The sequence below is a fragment of the Oncorhynchus mykiss genome, chromosome 30, assembly GCF_013265735.2.
Source record: "Oncorhynchus mykiss isolate Arlee chromosome 30, USDA_OmykA_1.1, whole genome shotgun sequence".
NCBI lineage: Eukaryota > Metazoa > Chordata > Actinopteri > Salmoniformes > Salmonidae > Oncorhynchus > Oncorhynchus mykiss.
Window position 1 is genome coordinate 42,387,400 of NC_050570.1, and position 25,343 is coordinate 42,412,742.

The 25,343-nt window shown below is 44.4% G+C and overlaps 1 protein-coding gene across 9 annotated transcripts in view; it reads left to right on the plus strand.

Annotated features, from left to right (window-relative positions):
* Positions 1–25,343, plus strand: part of LOC110521838 (DENN domain-containing protein 1B) — a 180,282-nt gene that overhangs the window by 61,141 nt on the left and 93,798 nt on the right. For 8 of the 9 annotated variants that reach the window (XM_036969293.1, XM_036969294.1, XM_036969298.1 and 5 more), the window contains one exon: positions 2–45. The exons of the other annotated variant lie outside the window; for it this stretch is intronic. In XM_036969293.1, coding sequence (XP_036825188.1) covers positions 2–45 — 44 coding nt within the window. The remainder of the gene's footprint in view (position 1; positions 46–25,343) is intronic. 9 annotated transcript variants of the gene reach the window in all.

Genomic DNA, 25,343 nt, shown 5'->3' on the forward strand with positions numbered 1-25,343 from the left:
GATCCTGCCGTGCTGTGGAGCTTCCCCCAGGACTACACAGACCAGGTTGGAGAGACACACACACACACACACACACACACACACACACGCACACACACTCCTCCTTCTCTATCCCGCTCTCCTCTCACTCGCTTTCTCTCATGGTGATACCCCTTCTCCCTCAACCTCTCTCTCTCACTCCCTGCCTCCCTCCTTTCCGTACTCAACCTGCCATCTAGTGCTACCACCTCCCCCCCACCCCCCCCTCCCCTCACCACCACCACCGGCTGTTGCTGATAATGAAGGCAGTGAGCAGGTCTTCAATAACGGACGAATCAGTAATTATCGCGCAACCATGACAGGAATGCGCACCTCTGTTTCCTCGCTCTCTCTGTCTTCCTTTCTGTCTCCTTTTTACCGTCTTTCTGTTCTTTCTTCCCCTCTTTTCTGTCTCTCTGTCCCATTCACTCTCTCGGTCTCGTGTCTAACCAACCCCAAAAACACCACTAGGGTCTAAAGAGACCTTAAAGCCTTCCTCCCAGTGCCTAAACCGCCACTTATTTCAAATCCTGTCATTTGACAACATCCACCATGAGAGGGTGAAGCTGGCGATTAATTTATGCAGGGTGGAAAAGGAAACGGATACGGATCTGTTGCATTACAAACCTGTTCTGAGACAGGTGTCGTACTGAGGGTTATTTTTGCTCAATGTTATTTAGCACGGTTGACCATGACGTACCAGTGATTCGACTGAAGGGTCGTACTGCTATTAGTTTCCCTGTTAGTCGTCGCTACCTGCCTTTTCATTACCATTGAATGAAAGAGCACCAAATCCAAATGGTGTCTTGTTCTTTGTCTCTGACTTAGATTTTCCCAGAATGACAGTTTAGCACCACAGTCCCAGCTAATAATAAGGATCATACATTAGAAGACAGTGCTAAAATGTGCATTTGTCGAAGATAACTAATTATGCACGGCTGTCTAAGTAAATGACAAAAAAATGGCAGTACTGGTTGTCGTTTTGGTAGTGATCTTTGACTCTACAAGATGCGTGTGTGTGTGTGAGCTGTGGGTCTAACACTGCCATATTGTGGTCCTAAAAGCACGGCATGAGCGGGGGGCTAGAGGGATGCGGCGGAGGTATGGACCATATTGTGGTGTGACCAGGCCAGTGTGTTGAAAGGTGTTGGAACACACACAGGTCTTAGAGCAGAGCAGTGGGCAGACTGCAGCTGATCACAGGAAGAGAGAGAAACTAGAATGGAAGAGTAGAGGGAGAGATGAATATGCGTAGGCTAACTGTGTGTGTGTGTACGTACCACAGCAGAGAAGAAACGGCTTTGAAGAATCAACGGGTTGTAGAGACGCTCCCGGCTCTGTCTGTCTGCGGCTCTGTGTGTGTGTGTGTGTGTGTGTGTGTGTGTGTCACAATGCGATATTATCACGATACTTCGGTGCCGATACGTTATGCATTGCAGTTATATACTGTGATTTTACAGCGATTCGAGGTTCCAAACCTATTGCTCGCCATATGTTTGCTGCAGAAAGACAAGAGGGAGCCATGAGAAAACAACAAGTTTGTCAGAGAAATAAAAGAGCTGAAAACAAATTGGCTCCCTATTTAAAAAGAAGCTCGAGAACAAGCTATGAAGGAAAATATTGAAGTTTTGGTGCAGCTGCAGGCAAATAGTGCAAATCACGAGCATTTGATTTAAGTAACAAAAGTGTTACTCGCTCTCGCTCTCTCTTGCTATCTCTGTTTCTCTCTGTTGTTGACCAGCTTGTGCGTGTGGATAAGATGGCTAGTGTAGCTATTGCGTGGTGTGACTGTGTGCAGACGGCATGGCCTTTCTTCCCGTCGGCAGCCAGAAAGGCCTGTATACTATTCACACAGCTCATTACCAGGAATTGGGCTCCTTTTTCCTCTTTGTGGCTCCACGCTGCGGCCGTGAGGAGAGGAGCTGCAGTCAGTCAATCAGTCAGTCATTCCTCTTTTCTCCAGGAGAGTAGCAGCATATGGCTGCAGATGCTAACAGTCTCCGCAGGCCTCCTTTTGTTTGGCCTGGTATTGTTGCCCGGCGTAATGACAGTTGTAGGATCGGGGTGGAGGGGTTAGTCTACCCCTGGGGAGGGAGGGGAGGAGGCAGGCAGGCAGGCAGGCAGGCAGGCAGGCAGGCAGGCAGGCAGGCAGGCAGGCAGGCAGGCAGGCAGGAGTGTGGATTATGGAAATATGAATGGATTTTTTTCTTTTCTGTGGTTGAATAGAGGCTCAAAGGAGAGCAGGCTGCAGGCTGGCACGCCAGGGCGGATAAATATGAAGTGAGAAACGCTCTCTCCATCTCTCACTCTCTCCATGTTTCTTTCGCTCTTTTTTTTCTTTCCCTCCTGCTCCCTCAACCCCTGAGACTCTTGATGTCCTGGTCATCTACAGCTGCCATGTGGAGAGGAATAGAGAAGGGGAAAGATAGAGATGGCTAAAGCATATATTTGAATCGTAAGAAGGATTTAAAAAAAAAAAAAATAGACAGATGGAAAGTTTCCTCTCAGATCTCATCCCAAAGTTCTTAAAAAATAGGAGACACACATACACACACAGTCTTGTATAACTAACCTTGTGGGGGGACACAATTCAGTCCCTTTCAAAATAATATTTTACCTGACCCAAAAACCCGAACCCTAGCTCCTAACCTTAACCCTAAAACCTTGACCCCAATTGATCATCATTTTGTTCATTTACTATTCTTGTGGGGACTTCTGGTCCACACACACACACACACACACACACACACACACACACACACACACACACACACACACACACACACACACACACACACACACACACACACACACACACACACACACACACACACACACACACACACACACTTGTCTCTGTCTCTGTTTCTCTGTCCCTGTTTCTCTGTCTCTGTTTCTCTCTCTCTTTTGCACACACACAGGGATGATATTCTCCAAACTTATCAGGGAATTGAGTCATGCTGATAGCCTCTCTGTGTGTCTCTCCCTCTCTGTCTTTTCTCCCATTTCTTCTCAGTGCCAGCTGTGGCAGGAAATTACAAATGACACCTAAACAGCAGTTTTCTGCATGTGTTATTACATTAGTCCCAGATAAATGCAGTAAAATGTTTACAGTACTATATACTGCTACTATAGAGTAAATCTGTACCACGGCTACATATTCAACAATCCAATGGTGTGTTTTTACCCTAACACCTGTTTGGTGTGTGTTTAGAAGCAGAGAGAGACAAAGGCAGACAGCGAGAGAGGCAGAGAGACTCAGAGAGGCAGATAGATGGAAGCAAAGCGAGAGACCAATAGGCAGACCAACAGACAGTGTGGTCTCAGTCAGTAGAGAAATGGAAAGAGCCAGTGTTGTTGTCCCAGGGGTCTCCTCTCTCAGAGCAGATATTAGTCTATCTCTGACACCATGGCGCATCAGAGCATCCACACTGACACCATATGATTGGTGGACCCATCCCTGGGCCGGGGAGGGTGAGCATCAGAGGGGAGAGTGATGGGGTAACATGGGGAAGGAGGAAGAGAAACGCAGGGGCAGGGGGTAGACTGACAGTTGGGCGTAGGCGTGGGAGGCAGGGGAGAGGGGGAGGCATGTGGAGTGATGGGGTGAGAATAGGGGCCTTGCCAGCGCTACGGTTGCTGCTGTTATGACGGCCGTTTTTGTAGGGCTGTAACGGGGTGATGAGCAGTGAGAGATGAGGAAAGAGGCGGTGTGTGTGTGTGTTTATGTCTTCACTTCTGCGTCTGTGTGTGTCGAGGGGTCTCGTCTTTCCCCTTCACTGCACCCTGACAGCAGTGTCAGACAAGGCCCTATAATATGTGTGTGTGTGTTTATCTGTCTCTAGCCCCTCAATGCCCGCTCTCTGGGGTGTTGTGGGGCACTACCTAATGGAAAGACTCGCCCCGCTGAGCTGGCCTTTATACAGGCACTCCTCTGGACATCTAACTGATGGCCTTTGTTGCTCATGGGTCCTGATTACACTGACCCCTGGGCTGCTTCTTAGGAGAGGTAGAGGGGAGGAGAGAGCAGGGGCGGAGTGGGAGATGAGGGGAGAGAAGTGAAGAGGAGAAAGTAAAGTGCAGGAGAGGAGAGAACTGCGTCGAGGAAAGGAAAGAGGAGCGGAGGGTGTGTTTTTGGCAGTCGTGGAAAGGGATAGGGCACTGCAGGTATATCTTGGCAACCTAGTCCTCTACCAGATTCTGTTCTAAAAACAGGGAGGTGTTCTGGTAAAGAACTCTGATGTTCCGCAAACAGAACAGAGATTGTGGAACAAGGTAGACCTTTTGGTCACATGGTGTCTCATAGTTTCTTCCACCTAATAGTCTATAGCCTGTTTCACTATGGCTATATCATTGCTACACTACCTGTGTTTTCTACAAGCACATGGAGTAGTCAGCCAAATAGAAAAAGTAGCCAGCCAGGCTCCCCCAGGCTTTCCCCCCTGAGTTAAGACATTTTTGCAGAACAAGCTCTATTTTGGTGGCCTCTGGTAAATTCTAATGCCTCTATTCCATCTGAAACACGCAGTGAAATTATTGAAAACTTTTAGTTTACCTCCCAGTTGTGGTATCGTGTTTACAGTTTAAGTGACTGAAAATGAATGAATTCAGACTATAATGGACAGATTGCCACCGTTTTGCAAGCTCTGACCCAATGTTGCTTTTTTGTGATTATTTTGTTGTTTATTTGTACTTTATTTTCACGAAATGTATCCACTATTATTTCTTACAATTGACAAAAACTTTGAACATCAGATCGGCAGTTACTTATCCAAATTCTGGCTTCAACTTTGACTCATCTGCCCTGGGCTCTGTCTGTAATTCCGACCCAATTTTTGGGCTACCCAATAGAAAATGCCGGCGGTACAGAGGCAAGAACAGGGTATCCTGGTGAGATTAAGACAAAGGAAACACCCGGATACACTTCCCTCCATTCTACTGGTCAATGTACAGTCACTTGATAATAAGATGGCTGTCCTCCGATCACGGATTCGCTACCAACGGGACTCTCGAATGCCCAATTTACATCAATACGTCTCCAACTCCACTAGGGGCGATAAAGCCCGAGACGACTGTTATTCTACCCGCAAGCACACAAGGCCCTCCCTCGTCCGCCATTCACTAAATCAGATTACGATTCTGTACTCCTGCTTCCTGTTTTCATGCAGAAACTCAAACAGGGAGTACCTGTGACTCGCTCCGTTGAGAAATTGTCACCAGAATCAGAGATTATGCTACAGGACTGCTTTAGCACTGGTTGGAATATGTTTCGAGACTCCGCCGATTAACATTGACGAGCTAACCACCTCTGTGACTGGCTTCATTAGAAAATGTATTGGCGACGTTGTCTCCACTGAGGGTTCGCTGCTTTCCCAATAAAATACCCCTGGATTAACACGGAGATTGGTGCTAAAGGACAGGGCTAACGCACATAGAGCTATCGTAGACAACCCTGAGGCTACGGCCGAGGACCGGAATAAGTACAAGTCCCACTATGACCTCCGCAGAGTCATCAATTGAGCAAAAGGACAATATAGGAATAAGGTGGAATCATATTACACCGGCTCCCACGCCTGCTGCATGTGGCAGGGGCTACAGTCCATTACGGATTACAAAGACCCAACCGTTTTCAGCCCAACGATGCCTCTCTACCAGACAAACTCAATGCATTTTATTTATGCTTTGACAACAACAACATTTTGCCGGGTGTGAGGGCCGTCACCGAACTAGAAGATTGGGTGATCTCAGTTTCCGAGGCCAATGTGAGAAAGGTATTTTATTGCGGTCGGGTCCCGGCGGTATTCCAGGGCGCATTCTTAGAGCACGCGAAGAACATCTGGCTGGCATCCACACTCACAGTAATTTTCACCTCTCTTTGTCCCAGTCTGTAATCCCCACATGTTTTAAGATGACCACCATCCTTCCTGTCCCTAAGAACCCTAATCATGAAGTGCTTTGAGAGGCTGGTTATGGCATACATTAACTCCACCATCTCAGACATGCTAGACCCACTCCAGTTTGCATACCGCCCCAACAGATCCATAGATTATGCAATCTTAATTTCTCTCCACCCTGCCCTCACCCACCCACCTTAGTCCCCTCCTGTACTTCCTGTTCACCCACAACGGGGCTGTATTGGAGCGGGTCGAGAGCTTCAAATTCCTTGGTGTCCAAATCACTAAAGACTTAAAATGGTCCAAACATGGGTACAGTTGTGAAGAAGGCGTGACAGTGCCTCCTTCCCCTCAGGAGGTTTAGAGAGTTTGGCATGGGCCCTCAAATCCTCAAAGATCTATAGCTATACCATTGAGAGCATCTTGACTGGTGTAACAACACCTGCACAGGATTGGTACATTCGAACATCACACCTGGGGGACGGGTACAGGATGGCAGCAACAGCTGCCCAAGAAGGCACAATCCATCAGTGCTCAGACTGTCCGCCATAGACTGAGAAAGGCTGGACTGAGGTCTTGTTGGCCAGGTTGTAAGGCAGATCCTCACCAGACATCACCGGCAACTATGTTGTCTATGGGCACAAACCCACCGTCACTTTAAAACGTTACTATCTGGCAAGTCTTGATGGACTTCATAATGTAAATACGAACTAGATTTTTAGTTTACTTGTCCCGATGCGATACCATGAGTATATAATTATGTTGTATGATTTTTGAATGGCAAGGATATGAGATCGACATTACTCAGTCAGTTTGACACCTTTTGTAAACTAGTCAAGCTTGCTGTTCATTAAAGCACATGAATTTGCCTCTCCTTGGCTGCATATGAAACACGCAAAATTCCAACTTTAACTTTTTTCTATGACACGTGCATCTCCAAGCTTACTGGCTAATAATCTATGGGACTGAACATAATTTCTTCTGGCCCAGACAGACATGGTGTAGTTCTTAAAGTGCAAATGACAGCATTTTAACAACATGAAATCTTATTACAATCTGTTCATATACACCCCCAGGAAGAATATTTTTTATTTAATTTATTTATTACATTTTCTGACGAGAGCACTGAGATATGGTCATTTTCACATTTTCATAAATTCTTAGAATGTTTGAATTACGTATACTTACGTATGTTTGAATTACGTATACTAAGGCATTTGTGAAAATTCTACAGCAATATGAGGTTGGAAAGTGGCTGTGCATTTGGACAATTAATAGATATTGCAGTAAATTAACCTAGGACCGTAGTTCATGCAGACTGGTGCGCCATAGCCAATCAGGTACAGTAGGTACAGTAGGCCTATATGCAAACAAGCCATTTGCCACAAGGGCCTGCCATTATTCACTTTGAACTGGACTGTGTGTTTACAGGCAGTTGCAACAGCGCGACTTCAGATCATTAGAATGCATTCAGCAGAAGTCACACAATACACTTGAATGGATTTCAGCAAATATGTAGCTAAATGCCACTGGAGTCCTCATATATTTGGAAACTTTACAGTCCTATTGATAAAACAACCATAAATAGGTAGGTTATGTTTCCCTATATGCACATCGACAAGATCAACGACTAATGCTAGCCAGTGCAATATGAGCTAAAATCTAACGAAGGAACAATCGATAAACCCTCTCAAACTTGTTCAGCTAGTTGGCCGTCAAAATTGCACTGATAAATGATGAGGAATAGCCTGCTCGTTCCTTCTGCAGCTTGCCTGCCAGTGAATGCAGTGTCCTAACAATGCACCCAAGCTTACTGGCTAAAGTTAGCTAGCTTACTAGCTAGCTACTTCCAGACCCAAAGGTGAGAACACCTCACTGAACGTTTTACTCGCCCTGGCAGAGCTGGGTAGGCCGTTTACCTGTTATATTGAGCGTTAGTGACGAACTATAACTTTTTTTGCCCACGTTTACTGACACCGGCCACATTCAGCGGGTGTTGCACATATGCAAATTCATCAGTTATTCTGCGTTCTGGCACACTTGGACGAGTGCTCTGAAATCGGAGTAAATAGCTAGCCTGGGTGAATTTGCGAACACGAGATATGCTAACTGGAGAACAGTTGTTCAGCATAGCTAGCTAGCTAGCAAAGTGATTCACATTTCTTGCTAGCTAACCAAATGACACGTGCATCTATAGCTGTGTAGCAACCAAAAATGTATAAGAGGGGAAAAAGTCAGTCACTCGCCCACTCCTCCAATGGCATGACGTCCTCCTAGCAGCTAGCTAGTTAATGTTAGGCTCTGTGTTTTTAGCTTAACCTTTCTGATCTCCCCATCCCGGATCCGGGATCGTGAATAAAGACTCAAGCTCATTACCATAACGCAACGTTAACTATTCATGAAAATCGCAAATGAAATGAAATAAATATGCTAGCTCTCAAGCTTAGCCTTTTGTTAACAACACTGTCATCTCAGATTTTCAAAATATGCTTCTCAACCATTGCAAAACAAGCATTTGTGTAACAGTATTGATGGCTAACGTAGCATTTAGCATTAGCATTCAGCTGGCAACATTTACACAAAAAAACAGAAAAGCATTCAAATAAAATAATTTACCTTTGAAGAACTTCAGATGTTTTCAATGAGGAGACTCTCAGATAGCAAATGTTCAGTTTTTCCTGAAAGATTATTTGTTTAGGACAAATCGCTCCGTTTTCTGCGTCACGTTTAGCTATGAAAAAACCCCTGTATCCAGGATTGTGTAAATCTATCAGCAAGCTCATTAGCATAACACAACGTTAACTATTCATGAAAATCGCAAATGAAATGAAATAAATATGCCATCTCTCAAGCTTAGCCTTTTGTAAACAACATTGTCATCTCAGATTTTCAAAATATGCTTCTCAACCATAGGAAAACAATCATTTGTGTAAAAGTAGCTAGCTAGCGTTAGCATTTAGCGTTGGCATTTAGCGTTAGCATCCAGCACGCAACATTTCAACAAAAACATAAAAGTCTTCAAATAAAATAATTTACCTTTGAAGAACTTCTGATGTTTTCAATGAGGATACTCTCAGTTAGATAGCAGATGCTCAGTTTTTCCAAAAAGATTCTTTGTGTATTAGAAATAGCTCCGTTTTATACATCACATTTGGCTACCAAAAAAAAACGAAAATTCAGTCCTCAAAACGCGAACTTTTTTCCAAATTAACTCCATAATATCGACTGAAAACATGGCAAACGTTGTTTAGAATCAATCATCAAGGTGTTTTTCACATATCTCTTCATTGATATATCGTTCTTGGACACATGGTTTCTCCCCTATATCAAATGGAAAAGTACAAGCAGCTGGCAATTGCGCACCGAATTCCACGCAGGACACCAGGCGGACACTTGGAAAATGTAGTCTCTTATGGTCAATCTTCCAATGATATGCCTACAAATACGTCACAATGCTGCTAAGACCTTGGGCGAACGACAGAAAGTGTAGGCTCATTCCTTGCGCAATCACAGCCATATAAGGAGACAATGGAAAACAGAGCTTCAGAAATTCTGCTAATTTCCTGGTTGATGCATCATCTTGTTTTCGCCTGTAGAATGAGTTCTGGGGCACTTACAGACAAAATCTTTGCAGATTCTGAAACTTCAGAGTGTTTTCTTTGCATAGTCGAGCATCTTTTCGTGACAAAATATCGCGCTTAAAACGGGAACGTTTTTTATCCAAAAATGAAATAGCGCCCCTAGAGATCTAACAGGTTAATACATAAATATATACTCTAGCATATTAGCCACGTCATGACTGACTTGCTAGTTTGATTGTATTGACGTTCCCAGCCTTCGTTACATTCGTCCATTTTTTGTCCAAAATATTGAGTCATTGAAATTGAAACAGTGCATCCTGAATGGAGGCAGCAAACGATGTACCAGGCCAGCTGTGATTTACACCCTGATAGCAATATTTTTTTGGACCAAGAAATGTATTGGTGAATTATATTAATCATTATATTAATCATTGAACTGCATCCATCAATTCTGTCAACAATGCCGTCGTGTATGTCATGGAATGATGAATCAAATAAAAACGATATTTTTAAAGCTCTTATAAAGTTGGTTTTGTAGCAAAAATGGGGAATTTTATATTATTGACTGATATGATTTTCTGTTTGTTTCATACCAGTCAAAAGTTTGGACACCTACTTATTCAAGGGTTTTAAAAAACATGTTTTTAATGAAATAACACACATGGAATCATGTAGTAACCAAAAACGTCTTAAACAAATCAAAATATATTGTAGGTTCTTCAAAGTAGCCACCCTTTGCCTTGATGAAAGCTAATAGCATTTCAATCGGCCACTCACTCTGAGACCTTGAAGTAGGGGGCCAAGGGCCACGGCTTTTGTAGAGCGATAGGTAAAGGTTCTTTGAGGGTGACTGTTGTCGATGTGTGCAGAGGGTCCCTGGTTCGAGCACAGGTTGGGGCGAGGAGAGGGACGGAAGCAAGACAGTTACACTGAGATCATCTGTTCACCTACTCTGCGTCTCACAAAGACACTGCGGTTGGAACCAAAAATCTAAAAATGTGTACTCATCAATGTGTACTCAACAGACCAAAGGACAGATTTCCACTGGCCCAAGCAAGTCTCTTCTTCTTATTGGTGTCCTTTTAGTAGTGGTTTCTTTGCAGCAATTCGACCACGAAGGCCTGATTCACGCAGTCTCATCTGAACAGTTGATATTGAGATGTGTCTGTTACTTGAACATTTATTTGTTCTGCAATCTGAGATGCAGATAACTCTAATGATGTTGACCTCTGCAGCAGAGGCAACTCTGGGTCTTCCTTTCCTGTGGTGGTCCTCATGAGAGCCAGTTTCATCACAGCGCCTCGTGGTTTTTGCAACTTCACTTGAAGAAACTTTCAAAGTTCTTGAAATGTTCTGTATTGACTGACCTTCATATCTTAAAGTAATGATGGACTATCATTTCTCTTTGCTTATTTGAGCTGTTCTTGTCATAATATGGACTTGGTCTTTTACCAAATAGGGCCATTTTCTGTATACCACCCCTACTATGTCACAACACAACGGATTGGGTGAGACGCATTAAGGAAAGAAATTCCACAAATTACATTCCAGTTGACTACCTCCATGAAGCTGGTTGAGAGAGTGCCAATAGTGTTTAAAGCTGTCATCAAGGCAAAGGGTGGCTATTTAGAAGAATCTCAAATATAAAATTAACTTTTTTTTTTCTTACTACATGAATCCATATGTGTTATTTCATAGTTTTGATGCCTTCCCTATTATTCTACAATGTAGAAAATAGTAAAAATAAAGAAAAACCTTGAATGAGTAGGTGTCCATACTCTTGACTGGTACTGTATATGCAAAGTAGTTATAACACTTGTCAGTTCCACTTAAATGCATTGCGGTCATGCAGGGCCCATGGGTTGGCATGCTTCATCTGTATATTCAGCTATTAATAGGTTACATGTGGTTATGATATGTATTAAAAAGCTGTGTATTATTATTTAGCAATGCAATTTATTACTCTAGATTTGAAAATACTACGCTGCCCCTTTAAGACAAATTTTCCAATAGAGATATCAAAATGGCTTCAGTAGTCTAGCCAAGACAAATTCTAGGTGTATTTTTGTTGCTTGCTTTTTGCAGGCTTAGTCTCAACAGTAGCCAGCATATTGCTAGTATGTTCACTATTGAAGGTTTGCTTTTGTAAACCATTTTCCGTAAAATAAACTCAGCGAGTTTATCGATGTCCGCTTTTTTTTGCTTTGGACACAGCTCACGTGTGCTGTGTGAACGCAGCAACTTCTGTACTGCTTGAGAAGTGGACTCGCGAGAGCGTGGTGGTGCTTGAATGAACGGCCAATCATATTGCTCAGATGCGAAACGCATGTCGGGCCAGTGACTGACGTGTTCCAGTATCCCAACACGATTTCGCTGGCCCCAGTCCAGCAGGGCATCGTTAATGTCGGACCCTGTAAGCAAAATAAATGCGCCACAAAACAATAGGCTAAGTGGATTTCGACTTACCACATTATATGGGACCAAGGGCGTCGTTAAGGAGGGGGGAAAAAATGAATGATTCATGTGCCCCTAAATGTTTAGAGAATTATTTGTTTATCATTTAAAAAATGTTAGACAAAAAAAGTGTGTGATTAAGACGTATAACCATAATCAGATCAGGCATCTCTACCCAACCATCCCATTTGAGTAGCCTAGCTATCCAATATAGCTAGCTTGCTAGCTTCAGGTAGCTGCCTACCGTGGACTCACTCGGCTCGGTCAGAGCAGTAATTGTTAACATGATGATGATGATGCGCTACCACTACCAGCTATGGCTAGCTAATTAGCTATTATTATAACTGTTTTCCCCAATATTTGTGTGATATTTGTGAGCTAGCTAGACTAAAATGAAAACCTAACGTGTAACCTGCTGCATGCTACTACTACTACTGCTGTAAACAAAGATCCCAACGTGAGTTTACTACAAGTTGAAAGAGCAGACCTTGGAGGTGAGGCAGTTGTTTTGCAGCAGCAGCATAACTAGACCATTTTTAAATTGTAAAGTTAGGCACATGATGACTTAGATACACTTAAATACATATTCTATTCGATATGTATACTATTAAAATGTTTTTTTCTTCTTTCATTAGTAGACTTTTAGTATGGTAACCTTTTGTAGGAGTGAACATTTACACCAAAAATTCCCTTTGTTTACTCACTTCCTAGTGCCTAGAGAGCCCCAGGTAGGCAGGATCTCAGCAGAAAGCTGTCAGACAGACTGATGCAGAGGAGAGCAGGGAGGAGGAAGAGGAGTTAAAGAGTAGCAGTAGTGCCAGTGAAGGAGTGACAGAAGAGATTGAACAAGCAAGTAATAAGGGAAAGGAAGAGTATGGACAGATTTGAAGTGAGGAAGATGAGGTTTTAGATTATCCAGCACTGTAGCCAGAGAAAGTACAAGACAGTGAAAGATAATCTATTGTTTGCAGACTAGCCAACAGGTGTGGTGATGGGACAGAACTGTATAAAATCATGCCTCCAGGCAAGCCATTCCCAAACTATTTACAGTACAGTAAGTCAACAAACAGGAGAGAAAATGTGCAGAGAGACTGGCTTATATATAGTAAGAGTGTAAAGGCATTATATTGCATTCCATGTATACTTTTTACTCGTGAGCAAAGTAAACCATCACCCAGTTCTCTGAATAGTAAGGATGGCTATAAGATATAATCAGTGAAATGGCGGAGAATGTCTGACAAACTACCAGAGCATGAGGACGGTGTGTCTCACAAGAACTGTTACTGGAAATGGACAAATCTGCAGCATACCATAACACAGGCTACAGGTATAGACAGTCAACTGCAGAAACAAATCCAGTCAGAAATGTATAAAAGCAGAGCACTTTTAGAAAGGATTTTGGATGTGATACTGTACTTAGCATCATCTGCCATTCCAGGGTAAATCACTCAATCTTGATGATGTTCATAATGGACATTACCTAGGCTTACTGGAACTGTTGACCCGCTATTACGCGAGCACTTACCGTCAGGGACATAAAGACAGGAGCGTGACTGACTCTTTACCTCAGCCCTGAGAGACAAAACAAGTTCATAGGAATAGTGGTCAAAGGGTTTTGAAAACAGTACTTTATGAAAGAGAAGATGCAATCTATTACTCGGTTATATTGGATGCAACTCCAGACATTTCCCATACTGAGCAAAATGTGTTATTGGGTGATATATGCACACAAATATAAAGTTCAGGGAACAGGTGAATGGGAAATAATTGAACCTATTCTTGAATTTTAAAGACTTAACATTTCTGAAATAATTGTGAGTGCATTGGAAGGGCATGGTATTGACATAGCAGATTGCTGTGGTCAAGACTTTGATAATGGTGCAAATATGTCAGGGAAAAGAATCCACTGGCCACATACTCACCTTGTGCCTCCACTTACTCTTAATCTTGTGGGTGTACATGCAGCTCAGTTGTGCCCAGAAGTATCCACCTTTTTTGGCTGTGGGAATCACCTTTACAATCTGTTCAGTGCCAGCCCAGAGTGATGGACCATTCTCAAGGAAAAGACTGGCTGCTGTCTTAACCGCCTTTCAGACACGCGATGGTGTGAGCGTATTGCTGTGGTCTGACCAGTGGCAACTCATTTACCGTCTATCATCAAGGCCCTAGACATGCTTCTTGATACCTGCAGCCTGACAAACGCAGCCAAATCTGAGGCAAAAGGTCTGAAAAGCTACTTCATGTCTTTCAAGGCAATCTTCCTGCTCACTTTCTGGGTAAAAGTGTTGCAGTGTACTGAGGATAGAAGCCTAATTCTTCAGTCAGGAAGTGTTTCTCTGGATACTGAAGCAGCTCACATTAAAGACACGACAGGAAGAAATACAGGCTCTGCGTAATCAATGGTGACGCTCTTCTGGCAGAAGCCTCCATGGTGGCAAATGAAATGGGTGGAACTGCTCCGTTTCACAGTGAACAGAGGAGCCGCCAGAAAAAAAGAAAATGTTTCCCTGATGAGACTGAAGATGACATAGCAAATGAACAGAAGTCAGCCTATTGGATTTCGCAACACAGTGTTTTTATGTGGCTCTGGATAGTATAGTCACTCATTTGGACACGCGGTTTCACACGATAGTTTTCACCAATACTTCCATTTAGGAAAATGACTGAAAACCAAATTCGTGTATCTTGCCACAAATTGAGAAATAAGTACTCCAAAGATCTCACAGATGGATTTGAAAATGAAGTGCGACATCTAAAGGCGATATATGGTGCCACTTTTTCAGGCCTTTCTCCTGCAGAGATCCTAAATGCCATCCACAAGATGCAGCTACAGAGCATTTTTGCCTGTAACAGTTGCTGGAGGTGAAACGTGCCCTCAGTTATTTCTAAGTTTCAGCTTACTATCTGAGATCTATAATGTGCCAAGACTGGTTGAACAGCCTTGCCGTCCTTTCAATTGAAAACCAGTTAGCTAGAAAATTTTACTTTTAAAGACATAAATTAGTTTCCTCATAAGAAGGCTCGACGCTAGGTTATTGGTGCTGTTTAACCTCTGAGTTTTGTTTATAGGGAACAAACACAAGGACAAATGTCTTGACCTGTTCTACCCAAGCCTGCCTGGGGATGGGCAAAATACTGTTTCAGAGGATTTTCTGCTATGGTTCATGTCCTGTTGAACTTATTCAGGAATGGCCACATAAGGTCTTGAAACTACAGTTGTAGTTTCACAGATGCTTGTTCTCTGTAGGTACCACATTTATGCTTGCAGTCCACATAGTTCAGGAACATTTATTTTTATTTTGGGTGTGTTATTTAGGCATATATTTAGGAATTATGCATAGGGAAGAAGAGGGTTAGCCTTGTTTATAAGAATTGGTAATACATTCTTTAATCTGAAACATGGATCATTGGTAATTTCTTCATTAAAACTGACTACAATATCCTATATTAAGAAAATAAGTCACCAATTGTGTTGTTATTTATAATAAAGCATCATGAAAATCTCATGAGACAGACAGCTTTTGTTAACATTAGGAATCAAAAATGTTTGCAATACTGTTAATATAGGCAAAGGATGAAGGTGGAAACTAGAACCTGCACAATTGTAGTATAGAGCAGCAGAAGCTTATAGTTAGTACATTTAATAACACCTGGTTCAGTTCATTATGTTAATCTGAAACATTTTGATTTCTACGTATGGGACGTGCAGATTCACTCGCAATATATGGAATGTCCTCCGTGTAAAGAAATTAGACTGCAACCACAGTGCACACATCCTGGAGACGGGACAGACAGCAGCCTGTTTCCCTGTCATCGCTGATTGTGACTGACAGACGCCCGTCCTATCAAGAGATCGCTAGAAGATGCATGTCGTTAATTCTAGCGGAAGAGGGCTCTGCAGACTTTCTGACTTGTGAATTGAAAAGTGGAAAAAGTAGCCAGCTGAAAATGGGTTTGTAATCGGCTGTATAGCCGTACAGCCGGGCTCTATTGGAAAGCACTGCAATACTCCTATGCTGCAGTTCTGCTGTATAACCACCAGCTTCTATTAGCCTACATACAGGGTTGGAATTGAATTGCTTTCCAGCTCACAACAGAGAAACAGAGGGTTTCTGATGTCCTTCTATGGAAGATGTGATGCCAGATAAAGAGAGATTTCTGTGTAACGATGCATGTTTCTTTACTACTCACATCAAAAATATGAGAGACTTGGCAGGAGAAGGGGGGATGGTGCCTAGAATGATGGAGGGAGAGATGGAGAGAGCAGAAAGAGCAGGGTTGCTCGGGTGACCTGGAAGTCTCCAGTACACCTCATCCATTGTACATCTGTCTGCCAAATGTTTAGGCGCTACTGTCACGATGGCACTTCTCTGCATCGCTTCAATGTATGTATTACAGTCGCGTGGGTGTGCGTGCCCTCTGATAGACCATGTGTTAGTAGCAGCTCCACACCAGGGTTCACAGTGGAGCAGGGCCCGATGGGAGCTGACAGCTTAAAGAGGGAAACCCGCTTAGGCTGCCTCCCTGGCTGAAACACACACACACACACATACACACGCACACCTCCTGCTACTTAATTAATGTGTGTGTTTGGGGCATATGTAGCGAGAGCCTCTCCTGGCCCACTAGCAGAGCGTCTCGGAAGGAGAGAGACTGTTCCTCTATCACATGGTAATGTATTCTCTGGAGAATCTCTGCATCATAATGCTCTTGTTCTCTCTCTCGCTCTCTCTCTCGGAGCCATCTGTGATATGAAGAGGGTACATGATAGACAGAGAGGAATGACACTCACCCAAACAAAAAAGAAAAGATGTAAACTAAAAGTAAGGATGTAACTGAATGTCCGCTCTCTTTCCTCTTTCTGCTTGTTGCTTAAGTGTCATCTTTATTCGGCTGGTGATACATTTGGATCATACATCTCTTCCTAAACTTTTTAACATTATGGAGATGGTAGAATAGTACCAAAATAATACCAAGTAGCATAATTGTCTCTTTCAGCATTTGTTTCGTTTTAAAATAACAATAGCTGTGGGCATATTCTTCCCTCTGTTTTAATCCACCTAAAGGTTCACTCTGTCACTGTATAGCCTAAAGGTTGTTGAAGGCAAGACTGATCTCTGTTAGCAGGAGACTGATGTTCTGGCCATCATTTTGTCCTTGGCTCTCTGGCCCCAGCGAAAGGTAGAGGAAGGCTACAGATTGAGGATGTGTTCGAGGTCCAGAGGTTAGCCAAGAAGTGACTACTATTTCCATCACACTCCTCTTCCTTCCTTTTATTGCAGTGGCCATGTGCACCGCACGCATGCACGACGATATGCAGACACACACACACACACACACACACGCGCACACACACACACACACACACACACACACACACACACACACACACCTGTCAGTGGTTCCAGAGGCTAAGGGATCAATATATCACCTTCTCCACTTTCGTAAGAAGTCCCTCAGTAACCCAGCGGCGTTGTTAACCAAAATAACCTTCGCCTCGCTAGACAGAGAGCCAGCCTCTCTCCACCCCAGGGGTCGCTGTGAGAAACCGCTGGAAAAAAAAAAAATATGTGAAATCCTTCCATCCCTCAGCCTGTGCGGTACGGTGCGAGAATGTGAAAATGCAACGCCCTCGTGTCAATTGTAAAGCCCCCCCCTCCCCCTCCCCCCAAACCAGCTCTGTGCCTCGGTCCGGCTCTGAAGGCCGCTCTTATTACCGGCACAGAGCGCAGGTCAGGATGGCAAGCCAGCAGCATACTATTAAAGTGTAATGAAAGGAATCTCTGCAGGCTCTGCCTTGCTGTTTCGCAGGCCACACAATCCACAGGATCTGATCTGCTGCAGTTCTCTCTCTCTCTCTCTGCCCATTGTTCTCCTCATTCTCTGTTCTATTCCGCATGTTTTACACTTCTAATTCTGTCATTAGAACATTGTGTCATTTTAAGAGTTCTGTCTTCAATGTCGTTTAGATTACCATGGTATATTCTGTTTTTAATTAATGTATCTGGTGCAGTTGCTTGCCAAGTGAAAAACAGGAGGATGGTTGGCTTGTTGGTGAAAGCTCACAGTAAACTGTAGACTATATTGGTCATCTTCACCAAGCGAAGAACACTGCTGAGCACCATATCAGTCATAACAATAAAAATGTCCTTTGAGGATAATAAACTATGCTATACGAGTCCTAATCCTATTGGGTTTGTTTTTAGATTTTTTTTTCTGGATTCCCTTGAAAGCTAACTAAAATAGTTCAAATCTGATCATAATCCACTGTGCTATCCCGTAACATCATGTATTTATCTTTTGGATATTGTAGCTTAAAGTTGCACCCGGGCTGACCCTGCCACTCTGTATCTGAAAGAGTGAATACTAAAGATCTCTTTGTCATGTTAGCTAGAGGCCTGGGTAAAGCAATGCATGCAGGACGGATGGCCAGAGATCGGCTGGGAGACGACCCTAATTGGGGAAAGGGGGCGAGAGGGGGACTGGGAGGACGGGGTGTGAGGGGACGAGAGGGGCTTGGGAAGTTGGTGTTGAGAGAGGGACGGGGAGATGGGATGAGAGGGGGATTTAGAGAGAAAGATGAGAGTGCAGAGGAGGAACGTCAGGGTGACGGGAGCGAGAGTGGGACGTGAGGGTGCAGGGGGTGGAGGGTTGGTTGATGGTGAAGAATGAGATGGGCTGAGGGGACATGTGGGTTCCTGCATTGATCTGTGAGGAACCATGCAGACGCTGTCATTGGACTGGTGCCATCAGCCATTGCAAACCAGGCGAGTCGATTGCTCTGAGCTCAGAACCGGATCACTGACAGATCAGGATGGACTGGACCAGAGCCATCCAGTCACTTTCGATTGAAATCAGATGGGGCTGATTTTTTTTGACTGGGCCGAGAACCTTAGTTGGCCCACTGACTGGCTGGCTGATTGGTTTGTAGTGCTGAGCAATTATAAAAAATAAAATAAAAGATGAACGGTTTTTGATTTCATTTCGCAATCTTTTTTAAACAAATGCATTATGAAATAATGACAACAATTTTAGATCCCTCAGCCATCACCTGCCTTTTTCCTGACACTGACATTGGGTTGAATGCTGCGATATCACAGAATAAAAGAAAGAATAAGAGCCCCATAATGTTAGTGTATGCCCGTTACTTCTTATCGCTTATTAACCACCATTTATTCTCATTGCTTACTTTTCTTTAATAGAATACTTCAGTTGTGCATATTACTTAGTTTTTATTTGATGACTTTAAGGAATAATGGACCATAATAATAAAGTAATTATCTGTTCAGGCAGTAGCAGCCAGCCAGTCAGACAACCGTCTCATATTATCTCTCATTGAATGAGTCATCCTATTGGCTAGTGGCTAGCTGGCTGACAAAATCATTTTACTAGGGAAAGGGGGATACCTTGTCAGTACAACTGAATGCATTCAACTGAAATGTATCTTCTGAATCAGAGAGGTGCGGGGGGCTGCCTTAATCGACATCCATGTCTTCGATGCCCGAGGAACAGCCTTGCTCAGGGACAGAATTACAGATTATTCCCTTGTAATCTCGGGGATTCGACCCAGCAACCTTTCGGTTACTGACCCAACACTCTAACCACTAGGCTACCTGCCGCCACACTAGTTTCTTAAATTAAATAAGGCATCCTTTCAAGACTGCTAATTGGCTACTACTGCTGTCAATTGGGTAGATCTACCCCACAAACTGTCTCTATCCCTCTCGTTGTTGTGTATCTTGTGCATTGTCATATGGTCTGCGTGTGTCCGCCTCTGTCTGGGGCCAGGAAGAACAGGCACAATGGATTATGGTCATTGTAGTTAATTACCACATGTCTGCGCTGAAGTAGGTTGAGGAAGGAGGATACGGTGATGAAATCTACAACTTCTAATCAGCCCAGCATCCCACATACACAAAATAAACAAAAGTATCTGGACACCCCTTCAAATAAGTGGACTTGGCTATTTCAGCCACAGCCTGTTGCTGACAGGTGTATAAAATTGAGCGCAATCTCCATAGACAAACACTGGCATTAGAATGGCCTTTCTGAAGCGCTCAGTGACTTTCAACCACAGGAGGTTGGTGCTAGTGGTATTGACTGGAGCGGAATCAGTGAAACGGTATACATCTAACAAACACACGATTTCCAGGTAATTGATGCCATACTATATGCTCTGTACTGGACATTATTATGAGCCGTCCTCCCCTCAGCAACCTCCACTGATGTTCTGAAGCACGTAGCGCCTAAACATTGTCTGTCCTCAGTTGCAACACTCACTACCGAGTTCTAAATTGCCCCTGGAAGCAACCTCAGCATAAGAACTGTTCGTCGGGAGCTTCATGATGTGGGTTTTCATGGCCAAGCAGCCGCACGCAAGCCTAAAATCACTATGTGCAATGCCAAGTGTCGGCTGTAGTGGTGTAAAGCTCGCCGCCATTGGGCTCTGGAGCAGTGGAAACGCGTTCTTCTGGAGTGATGAATCACGCTTCTCCATCTGGCAGTCCAACGGACAAATCTGGGTTTGGCGGATGCCAGGACAGCCTACCTGCCACAATGCATTGTGCCAACTGTAGAGTTTGGTGGATGAGGAATAATGGTCTGGGGCTGTTTTTCACAGTTCGGGCTAGGCCCCTTAGTTCAAGTTAAGAGAGATCTTAACGCTACAGCATACAATTACATTTGAGATAATTCTGTGCTTCCAACTTTGTGGCAACATTTTTAGGAAGGACCTTTCCTGTTTCAGCGTGACAATGCCCCTGTGCACAAAGTGAGATCCATACAGAAATGGTTTGTCGAGATCGGTGTGGAAGAACTTGACTGGCCTGCACAGAGCCCTGACCTCAACCCCATCGAACACCTTTGGGATGTATTGGAATGCCGAATGCGAGCCAGGCCTAATCGCCCAACATCAGTGCCCGACCTCAGTAATGCTCTTGTGGCTGAATGGAAGCAAGTCCCCGCAGCAATGTTCCAACATCTAGTGGAAAAGCCTGAACTAATGCCCTTGTTTTTGGAATGAGATGTTTGACAAATAGGTGTCCACATACCTTTGGTCATGTAGTGTAGTTCTTGATAACATTTATCTTGTGAATTATTTGATTTCTCTAGAGAAGTGGCAAGTTAACCTCAAAATAAACCCAACTCAATGGAATTCAAGTAACTGATCTGCCGTAAGTTAATTGGTTGTTTAATAGCCACAATTTTTTATTTAAAATTGGTTAATCGCTCAGCGCTACAGGTTGGTTAGCTGGCTGATAGGTTGGCTGTTTGGCTGGCTGGTTGGTTGGTTGGTTGAATGACTTGCTGGTTGGTTGGCTGTTTGGCTGGCTGGTTGGTTGGTTGGTTGAATGACTTGCTGGTTGGTTGGCTGTTTGGCTGGCTGGTTGGTTGGTTGAATGACTTGCTGATTTGTTTGTAGAATGGCTGGCTGACTGGCTAGCTAGCTGGCTGGGGGAATATAAAGCAGAGCCACAGCTTAAAGACTAAACCCCCAGAGTGGAGCAGCCTGGGGAGAGAGAGAGCGGAGGTGAACTGAGCCGCATCTGCCTTCCTCCTCATCTCCTCTCCCCATCCCTCCCTCGATGACAACTCTCGCTTTCTGTTTCTCTTTTTGTACATTCTGTCTCTCGATTCCCTTCCTCTTTATCCAATTCTCTTTTTCTCCTTTTCTCTCTCTCTCTCTCATTTTCTCTCTCTCTCTCTCTCTCTCTCTCTCTCTCTCTCTCTCTCATTTTCTCTCTCTCTCTCTCATTTTCTCTCTCTCATTTTCTCGCTCACTCTCTCCTTCACTTGTCATTCCTTTATTTCCTCTATTTCCCATGGCACGAAGAAGTGACTATTGGCTTGTTAAGTTAACACCCAAAATGAAACACCAAGGCCCTGGCTGGGTAGCATTTAACCAGTTGGTTGTGGCTAGTTAGTACCATACGTTCTTCCCACTAGCTGCTATACTCTCTGGACTGGCTTGTAGACCTTCTCTCTGTTCTGTTATAGTCTTAGTGCATCATCTATGGTTTGGAAGGACATCAGCTCCTAGAAGAGCAGCAAGTATATTGGTATCGTCTTGCTAGGGGAATTTGAATTGACGTCTTTTACCTAGTAGTCTACTTAATCATTGCTGTTTGAACAGTATGATTGCTCAGTATTTTTCACTGTTGTTGCGGACTTAGATTAGTTTCAGGCCTATTTGTGTATCAGTCTTGCCAATTTGTGGGTGTGTTTTATTGTAGGGGGTGTTTTCTTTACTTCTGCCAAGCAGTCAGTGTGGGGAGTAGTCTTTCACCTCTGCTAGGAAATTAGTGCTAATACTTTAGTCTCCCCTGTTTTTTCAGCGGAAGTATTGTCAAGCGGTGTTGTCGCCGAAACAAAGACGTTCAGCCAAGTTATTTGAGGAAGTTAAGAGAGGAAGGCTCCACACCGCTCTCTGACTTGAGAATCTTACCTAGTTATTTTCCGATGATCTCATTTTGCTCTTTTGTAGCTTTGGCAAGTATGTGTGTGTTTCCCATCCCAGTTTGTTCCTCTCTCTTTGTAGGTTTTACAGACACACCCCATCCTATGGCTGCAACCCGTCTAATTTAGTGTACCTGACGCGCACAACCCATGCGGAATTGCTAGTCTGCAGTCAATAAGGCTGAGTGAATCTCAGCCTGTATTGCTTTTCATTCCCTACACTTTTTGGCCCTGACTGAGATCTGTATTAACCCAGAGGAACACTGCTACTCCAGCTGCTCTCTCGTCATCTGACTATGTGTTCTGTCATAGTCCCCGAGAGCATGTGGTTGTCAGGGGGGGTGGCACAAGGCTACTAATTTCTCTGAAGTGGATACCCTCCCCACTCACCTGTCTTATCTCCTCAATTGAATTCCACGCAGTCACTGTCACCTGTCCACTCCAGCTTAACATGATCATTTATTGCACACCAGGTGTCGTTTGAGAGTTATTCAATGAGCTCGACACCTTGATAAGCTCATTTCAAGACGATGGATCACGACTTTAACTTCCTGACGCCTGACTTCAGTTCATTTCTTTCCACCACTTTCTTATGTTGACCTCACCCTTTCCCAGTCACCTCCCACTCACACGGCAGGCAATACGCTTGACCTCCTCTTCACCGGAGGCTGTTCGCTATCTAATCTCACTGCAACCCCCTTCCATGTCTCTGATCACTACTTTGTTTCCCTTTCTCTCCTTCTCACCTCCAACCCCACCCACTCAGCCCCTACCCAGATGGTTATGTGTCGCTGCAATCTTCACCCTGTCTCCTGCTACTCTCTCCTCTTCTATCCTATCCTCTCTTCCTTCGGATAAATCCTTCTCCCTTCTATCTATTGATTCTGCCTCTTTGACCCTACTCCCCTCGCTTTCCACATCCTATGCCTCGCACCGTCCCCTTTCCGGCCGGCCGGCCGGCTCGGCCCTCCCCTCCTTCTTTGTGGCTGAGTGACTCATTCCGGGCTTACAGATTGTCTACGGCAGCTGAGTGAAAATTGAGGGGAGGTCTTCCGGGAGTTTAGTTATCGTCCTTTCAGTCCATCCTCTGTATCTGCTGCTAAAGCCACTTTCTGTCACTCTAAATGTCAAGCTTCTACCTATAACCCTAGGACACTCTTTTCCACCTTCTCCTCCTTCCTTAATCCTCCACTCCTCCCTCCCTCTCTGTTGACAACTTTTTCAACCACTTTGTCGTCAAAAGAAGGTTGACGACATCCGCTCCTTATTCACTCAGCCTATTGAGTACACTGGTCCCACTCACACAGAACTACCCTACGCCTTGACTTCTTTCTCCCTGCTCTCTTCAGATGAAATCCTGCGACTACTGAAGTCCAGCCGCTTGACAAACCTTCCCGCTTAACCCAATCCCCTCCTCCCGCCTCTAGACTATCTCCGGAGGCCTTCTCCCATTCCTCCCTTCCTTCATCAACTCATCAAAAATGACATACCTGTATCTCTTCTTTCTTTTATTTCCAAAACACTTGAGCGTGCTCTGGTCAAACTGTCTTGCCATCGCTCTCAGAACGATCTTCTTGACCATAACCAGTTCAGGGCGGCTCACTCAACCGAGACTGCTCTCCTCGGTGTCACGGAGGCTCTCCGTACTGACGCAGCTGACTCTCTCGCTCCTCTTTTCATATCCTCCTTTATCTATCTGCTGCCTTCGATGCCATGAACCATCAGATCCTCCTCTCCGTCCTCTCAGGGCTGGGCGTCTGAGGCTCTGCACACTCTTGGATTGCATCCTACGTGGAGATGATCTGTGTCTGTACCACATACTCTCACTACTGGTGTCTCCCAGGGCTCAGTTCTAGGCCCTCACCTCTTCTCTCCGTACACCAAGTCACTCGGCTCTTGTCATATCCTCACATGTTCTCTCCTATCATTGCTGTGCGGATGACACTCGACTACTTTTTCTCCTTCTCCCCTTCTGACACCCAGGTGGCGACATGCATCTCTGTGTGCCTGGCAGACATCCCAGCTTGGATGTTGGCCCACTGTCTCAAGCTCAACCTTGACAAAATGGAGCTGCTCTTTCTTCTGGGGAAGGCCTGCCAAAGGCAAGACCTTTGCATCATGGTTGACAACTCCACGGTGTCCTCTTCCCAGAGTGCAAAGAACCTTGGCGTGACCCTGGACAGCACTCTGTCATTCTCTGTGAACATAACTCACTCCTGCAGGTTTTTACTCTACAACATCCGTAGAGTACGATTATTCCTCACACAGGAAGTGGCTCCAGGTCCTTATCCAGACACTTGTCATCTCCCGTCTAGTCTACTGCAACTCTCTGTTGGCTGGGCTCCCTGCTTGTGGCATCAAACCCCTGTAATTTATTCAGAATCCCGCAGCCCACTTGGTGTTCAAACCTTCTAAGTTTTCCCATGTCACCCTGCTTCTCCGCACACTCCACTGGCTTCCAGTCAAAGCTTGCATCATCTTCAAGACCCTTGCTTGCCTACGTCGATGTGAAGGTGTTTAGTCCTAGGGTCCTGAGCATAGTGATGAGCTTTGAGGGCAGTATGGTGTTGAACGCTGATCTGTAGTCAAGCACTTAATGGCTACAGATGTGAGTACTATGAGTCAGTAGTCATTTAAGCAGGTTAACTTGGGCCTCTTGGGCACAGGGACTATGATGGTCTGCTTGAAACATGTAGGTATTACAGACTCGGTCAGGGACAGGTTGAAAATGTCAGTGAAGACACTTGCCAGTTGGTCAGCTCATGCTCTGAGTACACGTCCTGTTAATCTGGCCTTGTGAATGTTGTTTAAAAGTCTTACTTACATTGGCTACGGAGAGCATGATAACACAGTCGTCCGGAACATCTGGTGCTCTCATGCATGCTTCAGTATTGCTTACCTCAAAGCGCGCATAGAAGTAATTTAGCTTGTCTGGTAGAGT